A 24,313-nucleotide genomic window follows, 5' to 3' on the forward strand; every position below is an offset into this window, starting at 1 on the left:
ACCATTTAATACACTGTGTAAATGAAATTAGTACCATCAGCAGTCTTCAGCACAATAATCTACTTCTACAGCAATAGACTTCAGCCACCTTGTTACACAGGCACACATGAGATGGTAGGAGACCAAACTCCCTTCCTCCCCTAGACCATGAACCTTGTCAGAGAAGGTTCGCTACATTCTGCAACAGTTAAGCAGCAAAAATTTCCATATTAGCACTCTGACTGTGTCAACATCATTAAGTACAAACCTCACCAGAAAAAGGCACAGAAAAAAATGAGAGTAAGGCTCTTTCAGCTCAGGCAACACTTGCAAACTGTTCTAAATGGCAAACTCAGCACCAGCAGCTGCAGCCGTGAGCTCGGTGTACTTACGCAACAACACGCCGTGACTGTAATCTGAATTGTGTTTCTCCCTGGCTGGCAGACGTGCTTCAGGTGCAGAGGTTTATGAGATGTCTTGTTGTCACCACGTTCGATGGTAAGTGGGGTTGCATTAACGCTGACCTGGACTGAAGCTGGCCAGTTTGTGTTCATTTGTCTGTCTTCATGGTGATAGCACTTAAACTGCAATTCCAAGTCAGACCTGCACAACAATCAATAAATCTTCCTTTAACTTTGCTTTCATACTGCAGAAGGAGGTTGTTTTTATGCTAGGAACATTTTTCTTGATCAATCAGATTATTTTTCTTGGATTATTGCCATTAAAGATATAACATAGTTCCTTCATAAAAGCCCTTAACAGAAGCAAGTCATGATGAATTCATAATGCAAGCATGCCCCAAAGTTGTTCATATTTTACACTTATAAAGGCCTTTTCAAGGAAACATCTCAAACCTCTTTGCAAACCCAGGCCATGGAGTGATCCTGCAGAAAGAAGAGTGTTAACATCAGGTAGGTCCCTCCTGTGTTAGGAGTTAAGAATAAGAAAGCAATATGCTGCAGTGGGTTGTGTTGGAAGTCTGGATTCTTCACTACCTCCGAGCACTTAAAGAAGCACTTGAACGAACACTTGTCAGACAAAACACTAGTACAGCTAATCCTGCCTCAGAACAGGTAAATCAACTCAGATAAAATGACTCCTATATCTCACCCTCCACCAAAATCAGCTTCTGTGATTCTAAATTAACATGGCTGTGGATTAAATCTACCCAATTTAGACCTTTCAGGGCATGAATTCCTCCCACCTCTCCTATAATAACTTCCACTCATTATTTTGCTCCTCAGAAATTAGTTCTGTAACACCTCCAAAAAACGAAAAGGCTGAGATTAAGTTAATCACAAATTAAGTGGGTAGAGACTATGACTTTAGTTTCATAAATGTACTTTAACCTTGTGTTAGGAATGAGTAGAAGAAATTTAAAAGAACACAGAAAACTGAACCAAAAAGTCAGAATTCTGCTGTTCATGACAGCAAAAGACAGCTCAAAGTTTAAAATCTACGTTCCTGAAAAATCTATGTTGCCTGAAAGAAGGTATCTTTGTAACATCCAAGAGGAGCAGCTCATTCAGGAGATTATCACCCTAACAGCCATTTTCCTTAAGAAGACTTCAATCTGACTCAACATTATCTTTCCCGGATTTCAAAACACCAAAATTTAGCAGTGGACACAAACGTGTGGGCCTTTTAAAAAGAAAATTATAAAACACAAGTTACCCAACCTTTCAACATAATCCATCTACATGAAGTCTTCTCAGGCTTTTTTTCAATATTTTATTAACCATTTTCTGAAAGCGCTCTCTGCAAGTTCCACTCAGTTTCTCACCTCAAGAGAACACAGCACAATAACCCAAAAACCTGGAGGGAAGCAAGGCGTGGTACCTCTGATATAAAACCCAAGCAGATGAGGTGAGCAGGCCTGCTGAGTGTCACAGGGTGGTGACAGACCTCAGGAGAGCCTCGTGTTCTCAGCACACAGTGTCTCCACCGTGGGACGTTATTAATAACAGAGCAGTGTGACGACTGAACCAGCTTCAAGGAGACATTTTCCCCGCCTTCAACCTTTCTGTTTCTTGTAACTATGAAAAGTTCCCATGGGGAGAAAAATACTTGCATTGCTATTCATTATGTGTGTACATGTGAGAGGTTTTGCCGAATATTTTAACGGGCAGAAAAATATTGAGAATTGGCTCGGTTCCACCATTCTCTATAAAAACCAAAATCCATCCACACATGTGACTAATTCATTTTTCTGGCATCCATCCAGCCCTGAGTTAAATGTGAAATGACTTCATTACTGGACTATCCATTCTACCCACTGTTAACAGGCTTTTCAAAACAGCAGACCTGAGCACAGTTTACCTATGAGTCTTCATTAAAATAAGTTTAAATAAAGGCTATGTGTTTGGTGAGCGAAGGAAGAAAGAAAGAACAGATATTAAGAAACAGCCTCATGCCTCAGTGAAGCACTATAAATCTACTGAATGAGCCAGCACAATCCCCAGTAGTGATTACTTATTAATAAGAACTTGCAAATAACTGCCAAAACTCCCTCTGCTGCGAGTACTCCACGATAATGAAATGCAAGTAAGCAATAACTGACCTCAAAGTTAGGTGTTAATTATTGGATGTGGTCTGCCTGCAATCTCCCTCCCTCCCAACCCCCAGGCTCCCTCAGGGCACAGGGGCACTGTGGCAGCAAGGACTCCTGCATCCTGCAACAAGCCTCCGCTTTAGAGCCAGAGTCCATCCCGGGGCAGGGAAGCAAGCGCATCTCTCTGCCTGCCTCACACCCTCCACACCAGGAAAATACAAGTCTCCAGTGGATTCCAGTGAACGGGAAGAAGATCCTCACAGGAAAAAAAAACTGAAGCTACACCTGCAAGCAACCTCCATGCAAGATGCCAAGCAACTAACCAGCCTCCACAGTGCACAGAGAAAGGCTCAGACAATGCAATCAGCAGCCAGGATAAACACGGAGATACTTTCTGAGAAAAACTGAACAAAGAGATGAAATTATTCTGTAGTATTTGAAAATACATAAATTTTAAAAAAATTAAGGCTATGATTTTCATTTGATCTAAGGCCTTTCCATGAACATGGTGCAATCAAAACACACCCTGGAATCACACAGATCTCCACTAAATACAGGAAAGTACCACTAAGGAAAAAAAATTCCTCTGTGCTGGAAATAAGAATTCACTGTAAGTGAAAACCAGAAGCCTTTGTATGAGGAAAGCTATGTTCTCACACTTCTGAGCTGTGCTTACTTGTGGAGTCACAGAACAGGGGGAATTTAGGAAGTTAGCTTCTGAAGTTCAGAGGATTTAAGCACTTGTCTTTCCAAATGATTTTACGAAGCCTCTAAATTGGGTCCTTACTCTTAGTAGGTTATTTTTCATTATCAGATACTCTACACCATTTAATTTAAGCATAAACTGTAAGAGCCCTACAGAGCTACTTCTGCAACTAACATTTCAGAGGCCACAAAGCACCTGGGACTTCAGAGACTCCCAAATGAAAGTTTGTAGTGGTGTGGGTTGGGCACACCCCACTCCTGCTCCACCCAGAGCAGAAAGGATGCAATAGTTGCAGTGGTTTTTCAGACGCTGCATGCTATGTGCTATCAGCAAGGACACGCAATACATATTGCGAAGCATTTTAGAATGTGTTGTCTCTGGATAATGACAGGTGAGAGTACCTGCGAGTTAAAAGGACATTCTTCCTATCCAGGCTACAATTTTTGAAGTGAAATTCCTGGCAAATCTAAACAAATTGCCTCTGGCCTGCCACTCCTCTCTCACGGGACGCATGACTTGCACAAGGCTGAGCTTACCTCCACATCAGTGTCTGGTGTACAGTTGGCCGTAAGTGAAAGACGTGGTTACTGACTGCCAGGTTGTGCTCCAGCCGGAAGGGCTCCAGGACAACCCCATCTCTCACAGGGAACGTCAGGCGCAGCTCATCGTTGTGGTTGGCTGGGATCGAAGAGGGAGAGAAAGCGTGAACTTTCCCTTTAGCATCTGCAGTGCAATAATAACGTGTATATTTATAGAGAATAGTAACAAATTGCACAGTGATCTGCTACTGGGTCTATCTTAGCAGGCTCATACACACACACACAAAAGACAATCAAAAATTACTCTATCATCTAACTGATACAAGTGACAAGGCTCAAACTGAGAGCAAGGCACAGCAGTCTTCTATTATCCCACACTTCACATTAGGACCTTAGCATTCCAGCCACAAACAGAAATCAGGCATGGCAAGAATTCTCAGTTTTTATTACTGGATAGGTTCTGTGTCCAAGCTTACTCTGTTGGTAGAAGGCTGAAAACAAATCTCTTAATTATGTCAAACTGTGATAATGTTTGTTTTCCCTGCTTTTAACAGGGCTCAACATTACCCAATTAGTTTCATAGTTTCATCAGCTGAAACTGTGTTATGACCAAAGACACTGGTATTCAATTACTACCTGAGCCCATTAAGATGAGATTTTGTGGTAACTTACAGCTGATCTATGGAGTCCAAATGGCTTTAAATCCTGTGTTCTTGCCCAAATAATACTGCAGCCCATCTTCTTCTACTTGATTTTTCAGCTATCCTGAACTCCAAACAGAGCTGCAAAGTGCTAATGCAGCAGCAGTTATTTTACAGAAAACATAAGGTTCTCCCAGCTCCCTAGTAAGTGGTAACTCCTATTGCTCATCAGTCACTTCAAACCTTCAAACATCTCACGCTAGTATCCAGTCAGAGAGATCTTGTTATTCCTGCCCTGTTCCCAGCCAGTGTAGCTGTGACGCTGAGTGGCTTTGAAAGGAACATATATCAATTTCTGGCACAGTACTGAATATTCCTAAGAAGCCTGTACAGATCACAATAGAGACACTGCTATAAATATTCACATTTTATCCTACTCTGCAGTGTTGTTCAATGAATGGCTTTGCCCTTGAACAAAATAGACCAAATGGAAGTTCATACAATAAACAAGCCTACAAAGCACACATAACATAACCCAAAATCAAGTGTTTCATCCTCAGGAAGCATATCAAAGGAATAATTCTGGAGTAAAATCCTTACAAGTTTAACCTGGAAGAACTTTTCTGATAGTCTATTTTAGAAGAGCAGAGCAATCTTTCTCTTTCCTGTCCACTGGCTCAAGTGAGCCTACACTGTACATGCCACCTATTACAACTTAACAACTCCAGCCTCTCCCAGAGCAGCAATCAGAGATACTTTCCAGACTCTGAAATGTATGTGGCAGAGAACAGAGGAACAACAAATGACTGTGAGGGCATTCTGTTTGCTACTCACTTGGAGGTGGTGGTAAAGCATTGATATTTGGTTTAATGTCAGGTGGGAATGGTGGTTTGACATCCTGGTTAGGTGACAGGTATGGAGGAATATTGCTCCCTGGTGTCATGGGTGGCGTGGGGTTTCCTGGAACAGGTGAATGAGGGTAATTTGCCACAGGTACAGGCCTTGATGGCTAGAAAATAAATAACATCACATTGTTATTGCAGTCTTGAAATAAGAACAATAAGCCTTGTGAACAGCACTGTTATCAAATACCAAAGACAACAGACAAGGGAGGGAGGCCCCTCTGTTTCTGGAGAAGAAACCACAGGATGTCCCATGAAGCCTTCAGTGAAGAGGCACACTAGGAGAGCAAAGAAGGAACTGAAACCAGCAGACCAGCCAGCTTAACTCAGGCAATGACCAGATACAAGCAAGGCTGCTAAAAGCTTTACTGTGTTCCTCTGAATGCTCTCTTTCCAAAACCAACCAGCCATTTGCTTCAGTTTTTCCACTGCACCACAGCCCACCCAGCCCTTTGTATCTCTCTGCCTTCCTCCCAAAATAGCCGCAGTGCACAGAAGCCTACATGAAAAACAAAATCCAAAGACACGCAATTAGACAGTCTGTGTCCTTTTTACTTCCACCTATCCTTTCTTCCACCCTTGTTCAACTCCTCAGAATTAAAGCTCTGGGGGTCAGGGGATGTTTTTTACTCTGTGCACCTACAATTTGATTCCATTCCTAGTTTGCTGCTAGATAAGATGAACTGATAGAAAAAGGATAGTTAAGTATGAACAGTAGCTATGTATTAAAACACCTCTGGTTTAGTTTCTTATAATTAAGGGGGTGGTTGCAGCCAATGGAATAAACCAACAACCCTGATGCGAAGGAAGCTGACATTAAACAAAACTGCAGCTGCATGGCTCTCTGTGCAATGGCTCATGTACCACACACAGAAACACAGGACAGTGTCAGAAGACGAAAATCTTTACAGACAGCCCAAGCACTGTGACTTCAAACCTGATTCTGTATCTAAATGCTGCTCTGCTAACCTAAGCTACTTGAGAGTGCGTAAGAGGAGGGGTGCCTTCTCGAATCTTAAACATTTAAGTTTCCATCCATCTTTGGTTTTTATCTTTGACACACACAGTTACTATCTGCACAATCACTACAATTCAAAGGGTCAGGTTTTGTCTGTGGCAAGCTGGAATTTGCCCTATCCCTAACCAGAATAATCTTTTTAACAAGATCTCTTTTTTTCTGTTTCCAAAGCAGTCAATATTTGAATACAATATAGGGGATACATTGGAAAGACAACAAATTCCCTGTCAGAACTATCTGGTAAACAAAAAACTTAAACCCCATCTAAAATGAACCTACATAAAATGTATTTAAAAAATATGTCACTTAAAAACTTGACAGAGATCTCCTGCAGTTAGTTTAGCATAAATGACCGCACTGGAATTATTGTATAGAGGTTCTGTCTGCTCCTCATGTTCTTCCTGACAGTGAACTGAAAAAGCTGCCATGATGCAACAGGCATTCCTTTGGGTACCACAGTGGACAGCATGGTTGCACACAGAACAGATGCTCTACAGAAAAGGGTTTTGCTTTCCCTTTATTTTCAATGGTGTTTTCTGTGTTGATCACATCAAACAATTCCAATTCAACACCAATGTGCAACTTAGATTCTTTCAGCCTACATTCAAAATCATAATGTGGTCCAGATACTTCAACAGCTAATGTTTTAAGCAGGTCAGAACATCGATGGTCCTCCCCATTTTTATACTCACTGGAGTACCTGTGTGCAATAGATCACTTTTGTGTGCATTTCAAAGGCGGTAAACCTCAGCAGACCCTCAGTGCACCCTTAGTTTGGAGAATACAAAGTGCTCAAGATGTATCCATAGGCAGGTTTTAGGCAACATTTTAACAACTCTAGTTCTTGCCTAAAACAAGCAGCACAGAGGGAAAAGACTGAGAAAAAAGGAGGAAGAGGTTGGAAAAAGTCACAGGAACTTCAGTTCAAAGATGAAACCTACAGCTGGAACACCTTTTAAGTTTGGCCTGGCTTAATCCGACAGTGACCACTGTAGGTCCGAAACTGGAATGCTGCAATATGGAACTTGTTTATTACAAATTTCTATAGTTGCATTCTTGCAGGGGACCATGAATAGGTGAAAATAGTACACCTGAATCCCATTAGGTACTTCTTTTTACAAGCTATTTTTAAAGCAAAACCAACATTTTCTTGTAAAAGCCCCTAATGAGCTGCAGCAACATTCAATTTTCTTTATGAACTGCTCTGAAGTTGCAATACAACTTGGCTGATTGACTTGATTCTATGACACCCAAAACACTAGTAAAAACTCAGTGTTTTTTTTCTCTTTCCTTTAGCTATGTACAAGCAGTATCTATGAAACCATTAATATTACTTCATTAATAAACGGCCACCAGAATGGAACAAGATAATCTAAGAATTCTTACCTTATAATACTGCCCCATGTTGACTGTTGGAGGAGGGTACTGCGCTGTGTTTTGCTGGCTTGGCATCCTCTGTCCAGGATAGTTGGGAGATGTAAGAGGTCTTGGAGGGTTGGGAGTGGGGTACTGACCAGGCTGGTTTGGAAACTGGCTGTTTGGTCCATACTGCTGGTTTCCATAATTCGGCTATTTCAGGACAGGGATACAAGAAGACAAAGATGTTTTATGCAAACAGCTTTCTAGTATGGATTGTTAGCACACATTCAGTAGCACAATCAAAACAAACAAAAACTCCTTCAGAGAAATACTTCTTAAAAGCATAAAAATCTTGCAAACCAAAGTGGGGTAAGACACACACACTCAGCCTTGCAATGCCGTCAAAGGGCACTGTGCTTGAAGAAACCAGAATTACAACCAGATGCAACGCTCACAAAATCTCTGTGTTTTTGCAAGTGCTAGCACACCCAAGCCTGGGGCTCCTTTTTCAGATGTAGCATGGAAGCACAAAAAGAAAAAGTAAAATAAAAAAAAAACAACAACCAACCAACCAAAAACAAAACAAAAAACCAAAAAAAACCTGGAACAGGGAAGAGCATAGAAGCTGTGCTGCTCACATTTGCTTTTTCAACCCAACTGCTCTGCTGGCCTCTTGCTAAAGTGTTTAGCAATACTTTAACAATGAAAGAGAAGTTCTTACTAGTTATGAGCACTTTGCTAGTGCCAGCTAAGATTGTACTGTGGTTTTGGAATTGAAGTCATGAAAATTAGAACTCTAAAGGTAGTAAAATGTCAATTTGAAAAATCAACTTATTGATAAGATGTTTTCATAAATGAACCTTTCAAAAAACAATAGGCAAATACCATCTGCAAAATTCCAGCCCAACAACCATGCAACATTTATGGCACTGTTCAGAACTGACTTGTTAGAAACATGAACATATTCACTTACAATGAAAAAACCTGATTCTGAAGCAGCAAAAAGAGATTTAAAGTCATCCTTAAAATATGAAATCTGAAGAAAAAATCATGTGAACAAGCCACATTTTGTGTTTTCTTAACTTATTTGTAAATAAGTGGCAGTATTGACAGAGTGAAAAGCCTCCCGAGAGAAGCAATTTAATGACCATCATCTTGACTAACATAGCAAGGGTCAACCTGAATAGTTTAAAGCCAAAAAGGAAGAGCTGCTCCCGCTTATATTTTAATGGCTGTAGCCCTGTCAAGGCTGGAACAAAGATGTACCTGTCCTAAAGGGATGTGCACCACACATTACCCGGTATGTTGCAACTTGCAGTGAAAATAACAGTGTACACAAAATAATGCTTATTTTATTACCTCTCCTGGGTATGGTCTCTTTATGCCCTGTATAGGCAAAGATTGGGGCCGTGGACCTGGATAGGCCTGCTGAGGCATTCTCTGCCCATGGGTGCTGAAGGGGCTCATTCCAGGAGGCCGAGGCTGGTTCATGCCCATGGGCGGCCCGCTCATGCTGGAAGGTGTCATTCCTGCTCCCATGCTTGCTGGGTTCATGTTGCCTGGCATAGAGGCAGGACCACGGGGACCAGGCTGGTTCATAAACTGGTTGTTGTAAGCCTGAGTTGGACCCATCTGGAAAGAGGAACAAACCTTCAACGGAAGAAGAAGAAAAAAAAAAAAAGAATAAAATGCGACATGCATTTATAAAATGGGAAGAGGGAGCCGAACATGCTTTTGGGGAAGGGAGGAAGGGAAGGATTTATGTCGCATTTTCCTTCAATGTTCTCTAACATTTGATGGGCGGTGATGTTATTTATAATAAAAATCCAATTGGAATTGGAAAAAGCATAAGAGTGGAAGACAGATGTAAGTGTAAGGTGAGAAATTAAATTGTTTCAATTGGCTGGTCTAGTACCGTAAGGTAACAGATTAGAATGTTGGCTGTGTAAATAGAGCACAACACTACAGTTTCTAAGACCCTGTCCTTCCCATCACCTGGCACATGGACCCATATACTTCAGAATTCAGAGAAGTAAAAAAGGTAAGGAGGAAAAACCTGAATTGATCAAGCCCTTGTTTATTTTAAGAAAAAAATTATTCCATGAAGTCATGAGATGCTAGAAGTTATAGATCACTGGAAATTCATGTCTCACATAGCTGCCCTTATAGACAAAATTATTAAAAACCAAATCCCTTTTCTGTTGTTGTTTCCTTGTTTGAAGGGAAATAACCCAAACAACCAGCTGCAGTTAGAAAAACAAACAATTGTCCAAGAGCTACAAAACCTATTGCAAGATTCTAGAACATTTCACTAGGTACTCAAATTTAGAGGGCTGGGAAAGGCAGCAATATTACATCAAGTCAAATGCAGCTGTAACTTTGAGAAATCTTCAGGGTTTTTTAAGAGGCAAGCCCTAAACTACGAAATACAGTTAGGCAAGTTTTATTGGGAAAAACATGGGAGACTGACTCATACCTACAGACACACAGTCCAGCAGTTTCTCATAAGCATTTCTAACCATGCTCATGCACAAAAAAACCCCCATACAGTAGGCACCCTAACAAAGACAACAGTGAGAAGGACAGCCAATATGAAGACGCTCTTACCGGTCCATACTGGTTCATGTCCTTATTCTGTGTTTCCTGAAGGGCTGCCACAGTGGCTGTGGCTGTAGCTGTTGCTGTAGCAGCTGCAGCTGCAACTGCAGCAGCGGCAGCAGCTGCAGCTGGCTGGGTGAAATCAGCTGGTGGCCTCGTGTGGGGGGGAATCCCCATTCCTGCGGGGGTATTTGGGCCTCCAGGGTAACTAACAGGGAAGAAAAGAAAGAAAGCCAGAATTAAGATGTGCCTGGTGGATTTTGTTTTGAACGTTGGTGTGATCCTCACCTGGAACTGTTCCAAAAGCACCTATCAATGACTAATGAAAGCCAGCAGGACAGGTAATTAGTGTGTAGGGGAGACACGGGCTGCATCTACAGGTTACACCTGTTGCCCAGGTGCAACAGTCGTAGGGCTGCCACTGGGATTGCAAGGCACTCCCAGCAGTCATTTCGGGGGCAGTGAACTGCTTTGCAGCTCTGTAGCTTCCTGCAAAGTAGAACTGAACTCCTGAAAGTTAATGCTCAATTAATCCCAGTAGTGTAGGGGCAAATGCGCGGCAGCAGGAACAGCGAACTTCCTCATGAAAGCACATTCATCTGCCTCAGTGGTGAATTATGGCATGTGTTCAAGATATCATAAAAGCATTTCTCCCTGAACCTTAGCAGAAAGGCCAGGAGAGACCCAATGCAATCAACTCTACTGGATCCCACACAATGTATTTTGCAGTTCCTACCCATCTCCTCCATTGATCCTAAGATAAACTAAGCTAAGACATGCCTTTCCCACCTCAAATTATCAAATATCTTTATAAATATGGGCCAATATACTGTCCCCATATTAGAGACGTTAATACAAAGCTGAAGAAACTTTTTGGCTTGTTCAAGGTCACTCAGTAGATCAGTGGCAGAGATGAAGGAAGAGATAATCCCTCTCTCCCTGAGTGCCCAGGCTTATATTCTTCACACTAGACTGCCTATGCTAACAGCAGCAGTCTTTTCAGCAGCCTTTGCCATGGGACCATAAATAGTGATTTCAGTTAAGTGCCCTCACCATCCCCGTTTGCAAAGTACAGACACAGAAAGTCAAAATGTAACTAATGCCAGACTATTAGTTTTGGATTTTATGACTAAGGCAGCATTTATTTCCCCAAAAGAAATACACAACATGACCATCCTTTTTAACAAACATCTTCATTTCCAATTCTTTTCGAATTCCTGCTGTGGAGTAAGTCTTTGGGCAGAAATATTCTGTTACATAGGAAACTACTTTGCCCAATATTCAAGATCACTCCTCCATATGCACATAGAAATTATACCATCAATACCTTTCACATCCTGGCCTTATTAAATGTTAATCATTCCTAAGCCTGTGGTCTGTTTAACAATCTCTCTTAATTAAAACTTTATTTTGGAGGTTTATTAGAGCTAATTGATTGACCTAAGCCATTTCCATTTACTGTGATAAATTTCTTTGCAGTTCGGGTAGCTGATTTCTGAAGCTGTAAAAGCACTATGTGCTTCAGTTAACCAGCATAAAGTATCTACTGAGACTTTATAAAATTAAAATAAGCCCATGACACTTCTGCCAGGTCACTAAACCAAGCTTCATCAAGTATTTACATCCATTTTCCACCTCACAGAAGTAAATCTTACCTGCCACCAAAACCTCCACTTCCAGGATAATTGGGTCGCCCATACATGCCCTGCTGTATGTACGGCTGAGTGGAGCCCGCCTTGGCTGAAAATTGTTGCTGCTGTCCAGCAAACTGAGGGGAATTGATTCCAGGGTTGCTGGTTGTCATCCCAGAAGCCATGGGATTTCCTGCTGGGTTCATAGGGTTGTTAGCATTTGCCATTGGATTTCCCAGCACCTGCAAGAAGAAACATGAGAGTAAGGGGCTGTACCTTGAACTACTTCAAGCCAAATTAAGTTGATTTGCTGCAGTCGTTAAATTAAAACTTAGCCACCCTGTACTCTGAACTCTAAAGAGCACAGACCTCACTGATGTCTGGGTGCACATTCCTGGTGATTTCTCCTTTTGCCATTTCCAAACAAACGGGAGAGTTTTAACTAGGTGGAACCCAAATTAATATGCTTATAAAAAACGTTTATGACAAAGATGTGCTACAACCATGCTGTGACCATTCAGCTGACTACAAGGAAGGATAGAGCTTTTTTTCTGGGTGAGAGTGAGGGGGTGAGGGGTTTTTTGGTTGGTTGGTTGGGTTGGGTTGGATTGTATTGATTTGTTTGTTTGATGCAGGACTTTGAAGTAACTTGGAACTAGTCAGTCCCACTGGCACAATGCAAAGGGTACTACAGATGCAAAAATGGTGAAAGAACATATTTCAGTAGCTTAACCTATTCTTTAATCTCTAAATAGCGTACGAAAGTCAATTGGTTATTTTTATTGCTTCTTGTAAAAGAATCCTCTGTTCTCTTTATAAAAGGATGTGTTTTGCATGCTAAAAGGATTTTTTTTTTCCAAATTGCTACAATTTCCATGGAGATGTAAGTGTGGCTGTTCATGGATCACCTGCATGAGATATCCCAAAAAGTCTCCTACTTGGGAAGAAACTTAGTGGTCATGATTTTTGCAGAAGACTAACTCAACAGCTTCAGGCATTTGAGAAAGGGAATTGGTGAGCCCAGCTCATTTCTTTCCCTCAAAGACTTACAGGAAATCCTGACATTCATTTCAATCTGCTCTGAACAGCTATAATCAAGCTTCATGTTCCAGAGTTTCACTGCTCCCTTGCAGTGACTCTGAAGAAGCATTTTCTTTCTGCATGCAAAACACTTTTTCCCTTCTATTGCACAGTCCTCCAAAGTACCATGACGAGTTCAAGTAACGTTATGTTATTCTTACGATAGAACAAAACTCTGAGGTTTTTTTTACCCTTTCCTTTTGCCTTTTTAAGTGTGAAAGAAACTGTATTTTCATTTTCTGGCCAGTATATAGACCAACATGTTTACTCAGGTATTTCTCTCCCAGATGGGATACCTTTTCTTTTAAGGTGTTAAAAGAAACCAACAGTAATAAAACATGTTATAGATCTTGTAACTGTTTCCTCTCCTTATTTTATTGAACAAAGATTTGCCATAACCAGTGCTTACATCACTGCCACATGAGTATCTATACGACTTGGCCTCTGAATAATTTCTTGTTCAAATGGCTCATTCCATTACAATTTCGTTTTCAATTTTCTTAACAAAATTAAAATATTAACCAAAAAATCCCTAGAAAATTTTGTATGGGATCTAATGCCACTTGGTTTGAACAAGGAAGAAACAATAGGTTAGATTTATGTACCATTTGCACTCATTAAAGATGGTGATGTGTTTTGAGCTCTTCATCTATGGTGTAAGCAATGCCCAGACTGTCTGAGCACTTAATTTGTGCCACATCCCTGGGAGTGCATACTATCACAAATAATTGGTAAGTTCTTCATAAAAGCAGCTTCTTTTTGTATATAGTATAATTCAAAATATAACACACAAGAGAGTTAAGAGTGGGGAGAACCAAATGAAAATCCAGGAAGTATGGCTCTCACCTGGAAGCCAAGAGCCCATGCTTCTGCTCCAATGCATATTGAAATATTTTTGCAAAGTTAGACAGCACTAACAAGAGAGACTGGAAAGAACACAGCCTAAAATTGGTAGTTAGCAAGTCAGTGTGGGGGTAGACTTGGTACTGAATTTCACCAGCCCACAAGTACAACACAACCCCAGGTAAAATCAACAACTATCATTTGGTGAATCTAGCTAAAATTTTTGTTTTTAATAGAACTCTTCACATTCAATCGGAATTTCCAAGAGGTTTGGGATTACTCCAAACCCATGCTTTTAGTGTTGAAACCCCACAGTGCAAAATATGAGGTAAACCCAAGCCTGACATTCGCATGCAGCTAAAGAAGTGACTGATTCAAGCTCTCAGACACCTCCTGTTCAATGTCACCAAAGAGGACATGACTGGGAAAATAATGCATCATACACAACAAAAAGACAGACACTGCTGTTGATCCCAAGAGGATTTTCCAAAATAACTCCCATTTTACAAACATAAGCAAAAATGCATTATCTAGAGCGAAGAAGGCATAAAAATGAATCTTACCTGGCTTTGAGAGGTGTTAGTCACACCCCATACTGTGGTGACCACCGATAAAGAGCCTGGAGGCTGGTTGGTATTTTGTTGCCAGGGAACAGAATCATAAGGGAAAGACCCATCACTGCAAAAACAAACATTCAGGATTTAGGAAGAGATTTAGGAAGTTTGAACTGTGGCAAATTGCTGGTGGGGACAAAAGAATTAACATCTGACATTACCTTAACTCTCCACTCCTCCTCCACTATTAGCCTAGTATTCTCAGAGGCATGAAGTTTCTTTAATAGCAATGTGATCATATCAAAGCACACAGAACAAATTAATTCCTTAACTATATTGAAGCATGTGGCTTTTACCATGAAAAGGTCTGTTAGCACTGAAAGTCCAAGTAAACTCGGGGGCAGAGTTTCAAACAAAGACACTAAGTTACTCAGAAGCACATATATTTTTGCAATTCATCTCAAACTCTTCAACAATCACTGCTTCAGCTGCCTTGTATCAATTCAATTAGATTTTGAGACCAGACTACACCTCCACTGTCTGCAGTGGGTCCCCAAATGGCCAGAAAAGCCTTTAAAGCAATAGCAGTTCAACATAATTTTGAGAAGTAAATTGAAATTCAGATAGTGTTCTCCCACATGATGGATAAGCTGCATGCCAAAAATGGTATTAGCTAATCAGCATTCTAGAAAATCAACTGCAGATATACAACACGTCTTTCAGATAAATATGTGGATGAGAGGATTGGGTTTTTCCATTAGCTTTGTCCACAGATACAAGCAAACATTTCTTACAGTTCTTTTCATACAAAAGCATTGGTGGTTTCAGAATGAGCACAGGACAGATACGCACTTAGTGTAACTAATGAAATATCTTAAACCCAGGGAAAGTAACTATCAATTCTATGAGCATAAATTATAAAATATATTCCACTTGAAAGTGGCTCATTCTCGTACTATTAACTCGTAAATTAGATTTCTATTTGCCTATGCACACATACACACAGGTGGTCGTTCCTCATCTAGAGACATATACATATATATATACACACACACACACCCCCCCCAACTAACAGACACACATTGCTCTTCCATTTTCAAGCACCATTATTTGTATTTTATATCAACAACTGCATTTTTGTCTTGACTACCAGCTATCACCAAAATTCTATCCAGGGCTAACTTGCCTAAAGAATCTATACAGGCTCTACAAGCGCTCTATCAACGTGCTCCAAAGCCTTCTCACTCTCCCGTGACCCCAGACAGTACTCCAGGCTTGGGCCACTTCTCCTTCCTTTTGTGCTGTTAGCCAAAATCAAGGACTACCTCTGTGTTCATTCTTTAGCCTGGTAATAATGCCAAGTGTGAATCATTTAAGAACAGGAATTGCTCCGCACACAGAGTGCACACGTGTGTGATAAAAACTGCCTCTGTCCCAAGTAACAAATAATGTAACAACAGCAGCTGTGTAAATGAAGCAGTGAATACATTTCACAAACAGCTAGGAAATTTCAAACAAATTCCACAATGCTCTGCCAGCACAACAGCACTGTATTAGACCATAACTGTGAATTTGAACTGACCTATTTGCTTCAAAATACCCTAATTCAATAAAGCAATAAAATCACACAAAAAATTAAATTAGAGAAAAGAATAATTTCCCCTAACAAATAATTAGAGAAAATTAATGGAAAACAGTAATTCTCTATGAGATGCCTGACGTGATGTTTACATTGACAGCGTCCGTATAAACCAGTGTGTGAACAAGGGCATACTGAACACCTTGCAATCCCTAAGTCCTGCTAGCCCATGTTTCCTTAAAATATTTTCTCTTAGAATCTTGCCCCTCTCACTCAGAGGCTCAGACAATGGCTTCAGTGACTAATACTTGCAAGTGACGCAATGCAAGTCCCTCCACCAGCATGGAGACAAATGATGACTAACCCAGAATTTGTGACTGCTATTAAGATTTCCTCTTTTATCCTGCTCTGAATGATGCCTCCTACTTTACTTCCTTCTCTGACTGTTTCTGATGATGTCTGCTCTGTGATTTGTTTGGATATTTATGGCACATGTGAATGTTCATATACTTCAGTAACTACAAAGAAGCTCTCTCCGTGACACAAACAGTGAAAGGACTCACTGCAGACATTCTTCTCTATTCCCCACCGATGTGCTGTGGACAGGTAATGAAACCTGAGGAACAAAGCAAATATTTTGCAAATGAATGAGTAAATAAGAAGGGTAATGACAGGCAGGAATCAAACCACAGAGTCACTGAAGATCCTTCTAATGCAAATACACCGTTGGGTTTGTAAACACACTCTCAACTTTGAGCAAGCAGTGCTTTAGCCTGCTGTTAAGAAGTTATAACTATTACTTCACTTTCTTTGCTTCCTAAGCATGTTTCTCTTGCCCATCTTTTTCCTTTACGTTATGCAGAAGAGATTTCATTTATAATTCCTCCACAGTTTTCAGTGGTAGAGTCAGATCATTTCTTCAGTGGAAGGCTACACTGGGTTCTCAAAGACTATATAATCACTTCATCCTAATTATAAATACAGAGTAAATCACTCAATTTTTACTGTATTACAGTTAAGATGGGTGACACCTCAAGAAACCATATTGTTGACATATAATAAAGCCTCCAGCACCATACAAAAAAGCTAGAAAAAGAGACCAGCTACAGATTTGTTGAGAAATATTCACAGTGCACATTGAACCATGCGACTATCCCTATTAACCCAGTGTTAATTCTCAAACATTATTGGTATCAGAAATTGTAGCAATTCTGAAACAGTGATAGATGTGCCTTGCAGAACATGAACTTAAATAGCCTAATATCCACTTACTGTCCTAAATCTCATCCCTCAAATTTCACCTTAGTTACCCCACGAGGAATCCATGGCAATCTCATGGTTTGCACTCCCCAGCATTTACTCTGGCCCATCACCAATTACATGCATGTCTGAGTATGACTTCTGCCATACTGGATACAATACCCACCCTTCCTCCATCACATGAAGGCTTCCTTGGTTTCAAGCAGTAGGAGATGCTGAAACTTGTGCCACTCAACTAGAGGATTACTTGTCCCTCCACTCCACTCTTTCAACTTGCATTTCTGTCCTTAAAGCAACTCAAAAGAATATTCCCACAATCAAAGGAAAATCCATGTAAGTACTATAATGAAACATGACCAATCCAATCCTCATTTGCAAAGAGCAGTGGTTTTCCCCCGTTATTATACAGAGCTGTGAATTATCCTGAAATCCCTTTCTTTAAACTTGGAAATGGCAGCCAGTAGAGAAAGAAGCTTCAACCTCTTCAGCCAAAGCGAAATGCTGCCCATGACATTGTTCCTGTTGAACTGTACAAGGGTAATTAAGTCTCTCACTGCACCCTGGAGGGCAGTGAGTCAGTTTGGGCTCAGCTGGAGCCCACTAAAAGAGTATTGACTAAATTTACAATAGTGCTAATGAACCTATACATACTACTGGTCAGCATTAAAGGCCAAACAGCAGAGGAAGCCACAGAGTGAAGAGGAAGAACGGAGGGAAATTATCTCTCAAAGTAGTGTTTTGCTACTGTGATGTAGCAAAATTCCAATCAAGCAATGAGGAAGGATTTCTTAGCTACTGGCAAATGTACTGAACCCACCAGCAGTATAACTTCTCATGTTGGAGAAGTACATTGGTAGTTAGGTCTAAAAAGCTTCTCTTAATCCCAGTACTAGGCAGATACCCAGTCTCTAGGAAAAGTTACAGACCTCATGTCAGACACAGACTGACAGTTAATTCTAATAAAAACTGCTTAATAACAAGTGACCTCTGTAGAGCAAATTAATACTAGTGAATTACTGTAGTTTATACATGATTTGTGGCATTATTTGCTGTATTTTAAATATGCTTATGTTGTCACTAAAGCAATTGTATATGTATCTGATAGTCTGTTTACATGTCTTTCCTTGAGGAAGGAAAGATTCAGATGGTTTAGTGAAGCATGCATCCCTAGAACACTGGCACTTTACGTATTGTGAAGGAGGGTGAAAACTGGAATTACACTTTCCTGGTGATTTTCCACATCGCTTGTTGAGAAGGCCAGGTGTCTAAAATACTACCTGCATAAAGGATCTATCTCTGTTTTAAACACTGTAAATCTACGAACTACTACACCAGATGCTATCTAAAAAAACCTTCTCAGTTCAACCACTGATATCAAGTTTCCCACAACTGGGCCTTCAGCGGCTACTTTCTGTTGTTACCCTCAAACCAGCTTTGCAGTTTTGCAGGGGTCTTTAACATCTCTGAAGCATGGTCATCCCACCCGAAGGTAGTTGACACACATGGAATTCACACCAACCTTGAAAGCCACCAACTCTAACTTTCTCAGTTGACACCAAGATGAGCAGGTAACTGCCACTGTAAAACTGACTGCCATTTCTCCTACATCTTATTTTGTCACCTATGGACACCTTGCGAGGAGAGCACCTCATGACAAGGTGTGAGGTGTCAGAGAATGACACAGGCCCAACACATCTTTGCAATAACACATGGCCAAAAATCAGAACACTCAAAATGCAGCCCAAAGCAGGGATGCTGATCTGTTCCTGCCCTACAGCACCTCTCTGTGTCTGCACCTTACACAGATGAGTGCTCAGGGTGCTCAGCACCCCTTGCCTGTATTCTTGGTTGGAGCCTCTAGGTGACACTACTTTAATACAAACGAAACCATAACAATTTCCAAACAAGACTCCTTGCTCCCCTCTTTTCCCCCTAAAACCTCATGCATCTACAGTAGAAAAATATCACAAATCTCACCACCAGAGCAGGCAAGAAAGCCCTGGATAACTGAAGAACCAAGACATGAGTTTCATGCCTGTATTGTCTCACAAGTTAGGCAGCTCAACTTTGTTCGTCCAGGTTTAGTTTTTGTTTTTCTTGGATTTCTTGAGTGAAAGCTACTCATGTAGCTTCAATTATTAATATCGATTCAGATTGCAAACCTTCTTGATTAGGGCACCACCATGAACCTAACACTAGAAACTGGTAAAAAAGATTGGGGAAAAAAATAGCTTAAGTCCTTTCTGAAGCATTTTAGTATTTCATACCAAAAAGGCAGTTCAAATTCAGTACTTGCACTGCACCATGTAAACCTAACGCCTCAATAAACTAGGAATCCCTGACAACCTATTCATAAGTTACAGATCAAGTAGATTTTTTTTTTTTCCCCTTTTTGGTCGAAGTTCCACTGAAAATATCCTCAGCCTTGAGTATTAATTCAAGAAAACCCCACTGTGACAACTGAAAGCCAAAATTTGTTTTTGCTTACTGCCAATCAAAAACATTCTGGAGATCTTTTATCTTCTTTTTGAAAATCCCTGGACATTTAGAAGGAAAAAACCGACTTCTCATTTTTCACTGAGCTTTTTCTCAGGGAAACAAAGCCAGCAGCTCCCTGCCTGAGATACATGGACCATCTTCATAGACCTACAGTGCTTGGCCAATGTGTTTCAACTTGAACACCTAACATTAGTTTTCAGTCTAGCTGACAGTTACTATTAAATATATTACTATTAAAAAAAACAAACCAGAAAATTTAACAGAGTTACCCCTTGACCTTTTGTGCTGTGTTTTCTGTAGGTTGTGTAAACCAATCTGTGCAATTTGTCCTCTGTTCACACAGAGGAAAATGGCAGAGCCAGGAGACACCAACACAGGAAGAACACAAAGACCACTTATAGTCAGCAAGGATATACAACATTTTGTAAAGGAAACATAGAAGAAGTACCTCCGTACATCACATACTGACGTGAACCAAAGCAAAAGCTGATGTTGTGTACAGGTACCCTAAACTGTTTCCATTGAAGATGAGGAAAGCAAGAGGGTGGTGTATGTAGCCAGTCTGTATACTAATACTGACTTTGGATGGCTAGCAAGAATTAGCTTTTGACTGATGCCATTCATGTGACTGATTCATACCTTCCTCAAATAAATTCCTCTATTTAGCATTATTATTTGAAGAAGTTTAAATTGTATTGGCGTAAATTAAGGCATCATCCTGCATTTCATTAAACAAACACGTAAAACACAATCCCATCCAAATCAGTGGGTGTTTTTATGTAACGTTTAAATGAAAAAAGCCGAAGTATTCTACAAGACTTTATTTCCCTCTGCTTCTTAATGGCGTGACTACAAACATCCAGATTTTACAAAGAAAATACACAGTTCCACAAAATATCCAATCATGATTTCTCAAGTCTGTTGACTCTCTCCACTCTTCCCAACTAGATCACTATGTCCTCTAACCCTTTGGAAAGCTTTGATTCTTCCAACTTCAAATGCACAGCATTTCTCTATCAAGAATTACCTCAAGCATTTCAGTACTGGATGTTGCTTGTACCATGAAAAAGAAGACTGAAAGCAGTTAGAAATTTTGTAATTCACTGTAAAAAGAAGGCGGCTGTTTTCTGACAAACTGTATGAGAACACAGAAGGACTCTGAACCCCTTCTAGGTGAGCAGATGCAGGTGAAGCAGTCAAAAGGTGAAAGCAACAAGCCATTTATCAGCTCAGTGGTTTGGATGGCACCTGCTGCTAGCAGGTGGCTATCACCCCCCTGCTTCTGCTCTTTTCAATATCCACACATACGTTTATAATAACCATTCATGCAGCCACACACATACGCATAATACAGCCGTTTGCGTGGCGGCTGAGACAGCAAAATCGAGATGGCAGTTCAGCAGGTGATACAAAGTACCTCTGGAAGCTGAAAGCCCTTAACTTTTTCTTTATAGTTGTGACAAGGCCTGTGAGGCCTGGATGACTTATGACTGCACAAGGAGGGAATGCTGCCTTCCATTTCACATTGGGTTGCTACAGATCAGGCTGTGACATGCTCGCTGCCGTGCTTCCTGGCGCCTTACTCTACACTCAGTGTCATCACTTAGAGCCATGCCTGCAAGTCTCATGCTGCTCAGCAAGACTTACTGCATCTGATTTTAACTCCTGAAATTAGAAAAATGCATCAGGCCAAATAATTAGATTAATTCATAAGTTTTGGAACCTGAAAAAAGCCACATCTCCCCTGCATTCACACACAGTCCTGCTTCACTACAGATTTCATGTATGTTCACACACATGTGTGTGCGCATGCAAAGATACAGAGATAACACAACTTATTTCTGTCCATGTGGAATAAACGATCACAGCTATGCAGGTAAGAAACAAAAATTCTCGTGAGATCCACTCCTGCCTCGAAGAAGCAGAAGGGGTTACATTGTCTGACATGGGGACTACAGCATCCATCTGATCAAAGGAAAAAAGATTAAACCATCACACCCAGTTCTATTGTCACACAAGTAGACCATGCAACGCATTACTATAGCCCAGATTACAGTTACAAAATCCACCGGTAACAGCCCTGCTATTAACATGCCACCTGTTACCTTTTTCAAAATGCTGAAATTATCTTATGATCGTTTTCAGCTTGACAAATGCAGTTTAATCTTTATTGCATCTCACAGCACAGACCTGCTTCATCCATGTCTTATTTATCTCACGTGTGTCGGAATGCAATCCCCAGCCCTCAGTCCCCCCCTGCCACCAGGCATTCCTTCTGCTCTGCTTTATCAATATACCTGGGTTTCCATATCCGACTGCTCCTTTACAATAAAAAACACACCCACCCAGTATTCTACCATTGCCTGTTGCCTTGGTAATCCAAATGCCTGGGTACTCGCTGATTATCGGCGAATGAGACTCGCATTGTTCACACCGCAGCGCGTCTGCTATGTTAATGTGAGATAATGGCAGCCAGAAGACTCCTTTTGTTCCCAGCTTTGCTGTTTATTCATAGTGCCTGGAGGTCAGCGACTGCTACAACAACCGGGGAAGGAACCGCTGAGAGCGTGAGCAGATTCCACTTCTGCTTTTGCCTCTGAGACAGGGGGAAACACGAGCAGCCCCGCACAGCAAGAAGGGCACCGGGAGCTCTGCAGTCTGACTCACGCAAGGTGTAGCAGGCGGCTCGGAGGAAGATGTGATGGACTTGCACTTCCGAGATTTTAGATGAAGCTGATTTACGCTCCCCGACAACAGAAAAAAACCGCTTTCTTCGAGAGGCACGGCGGGAAGGGAGGGAGAGAGGGAGGAGGGGGCAGCACAGCACCGCCGCAACTTACGGGAAGCGAGCCGGGCTGGGGGCTCCGGGGCTGGCCGGGGAGCAGGGACAGCCCTGCGACCCTCTGAGGGCAGCGGCCGGGCCAGGGGCGGCAGCGGCCGGGCTGGGACCGGCGGGCCAGGGGGAGCGCCCGGAGCGGAGCGGGGCGGGCGGGGATGGAGCGGCCGGGCAGGGCCGGGCAGGGCAGGGCAGGGCCGGGCAGGGCCGGGCAGGGCAGGGCAGGGCAGGGCAGGGCAGGGCAGGGCAGGGCAGGGCCGGGGCAGCCTGAGGGAGTGACCTGGCCGGGGAGCGACGGCGAAGGGGCAGGTCTGAGAAACGTCTCCCCGAGCCGTCTCCGCGGTCTGGCTGCCTGTCAGAGTAGTTTGGAAATGCTGCTGGTGACACAGTGACACGGGCAAACAAACCGTCACATCGCGGCTGCCCTGCCGCGGTAAGTGGGAACTGAGAGCACGAACAGGCTGGGGTACCTTCCCCGCATTCCCGGCTTGGTGGAGATGAGGACATTCAAGACGGTGCCCCGGCTGGTGCGCTACTCCTTATCCCCGGAGCAGCCCTTTCATGGGAAGAAGCCACCGACTCCTGCTAAAAGCACTGCCAGTATCTAATTGATGTCACCGACCCATCTGCCCAGGTTGCTGATGCGCTCTGTCTGCCGAGCAGGCTTTGTTTTCATTTCTAGCGAAAACCAGCCAGGAGTGTCTTAGCTCGAATTGCTAACCTTTTTTTTTTTTTTTTTTTTTTTTTTAATAAGGAAATCATTAGAAAAGCCCTCCATCACTGCAAATAGTAATGACTATTTCCTTTTCTTCTCATTGGGATTCTGTGAGACTTGAGAACCCAAGTGTACGGGAGTAGCAGGAATACAACAATTGACAAAATTGAGCACCGGGAATTCACTCCTTTCCTAATCTATTTACAGAGAAATCCTGTGGAGGGTGACATTTTCATCTAAGTGAATGAATAACAGATAAATGTAAAGAAAAGGCATCAAGAAAAATATCAAGTCTTAGACAGAATATACATCTGTGTTCCGGTTGCCAAATTATCCAAAAATATAAAAAAAATCTTTTAAAGAGAAAGGTATTTGCCATATTTTATGTCAGTAATTTTTACGTGCCAGACTGCAAGCTCCCTCCCTGCTTAGAAGCCATGTCACCTCCTGGCAGGCAGGCTGGAGCGCGATGCTCACAGCACGGATACCCAGAAAACAGCTACTCACACTGAACTCAGCCTTGTGCTGAACCACGGGCTGGCCCTCCCCCAGCCCTTCTGTGCCTGGAAAGGACTGCTAAACCTCACAGGTGGACCTGACGCTGGCGAGGTTGAAGGGCATTGACTCAGTTCTGATGTTCCCTATCCAAAGGTGTTCAATTCAGTTAAAAGACTCCCAGTAATTTTAACGAGTTTAGCAACAAAGAGCTGGGCAAAGTATAGCTTTCAGTGTCACCAAACACTTACCGTGCTGACAGTCAAAATAGTTGAAAACCAGGGGTGCCGCCACAGTTTAATGATTTTGAACCCCACTGCCACCAGAAATCAGTTGGTTTCATTGAGAACAAGTGACAGAAGGTACCATCCCAATATGCTCGAAGAGGAAAATCATGTAGACTCAGCACATATCATCTGCTTCTGAGAGCAGACCTCATGCAAAGAGCATGATACCCCTGTGATTATTGCTGAACAGTAAATCGCGATTGACCAGACATTTTCAGGAATTAGTTGTTCAATATGGCCC

At 41.8% G+C, this 24,313-nt stretch overlaps 1 protein-coding gene across 10 annotated transcripts in view; it reads right to left on the minus strand.

The window, feature by feature from the left end:
* ZMIZ1 (zinc finger MIZ-type containing 1) overlaps positions 1-24,313 on the minus strand; it is a 294,507-nt gene that overhangs the window by 21,230 nt on the left and 248,964 nt on the right. For 6 of the 10 annotated variants that reach the window (XM_042018528.1, XM_042018525.1, XM_042018523.1 and 3 more), the window contains 8 exons: positions 14,411-14,525; positions 11,949-12,166; positions 10,303-10,501; positions 9,055-9,345; positions 7,723-7,905; positions 5,251-5,425; positions 3,773-3,959; positions 372-582 (listed from right to left, as the gene is read on the minus strand). In XM_042018528.1, the coding sequence (XP_041874462.1) occupies positions 372-582; positions 3,773-3,959; positions 5,251-5,425; positions 7,723-7,905; positions 9,055-9,345; positions 10,303-10,501; positions 11,949-12,166; positions 14,411-14,525 (1,579 nt within the window). Of the gene's footprint in view, positions 1-371; positions 583-3,772; positions 3,960-5,250; positions 5,426-7,722; positions 7,906-9,054; positions 9,346-10,302; positions 10,502-11,948; positions 12,167-14,410; positions 14,526-22,084; positions 22,525-24,313 lie in introns of those variants that run through there. The other 4 variants (XM_042018531.1, XM_042018532.1, XM_042018526.1 and 1 more) reach the window with 4 other exon arrangements.

This window comes from Corvus kubaryi, unplaced genomic scaffold, assembly GCF_017639235.1.
Source record: "Corvus kubaryi isolate FWS band 111438036 unplaced genomic scaffold, C.kubaryi_AGA036_p1.0 138, whole genome shotgun sequence".
NCBI classification, from domain to species: domain Eukaryota; kingdom Metazoa; phylum Chordata; class Aves; order Passeriformes; family Corvidae; genus Corvus; species Corvus kubaryi.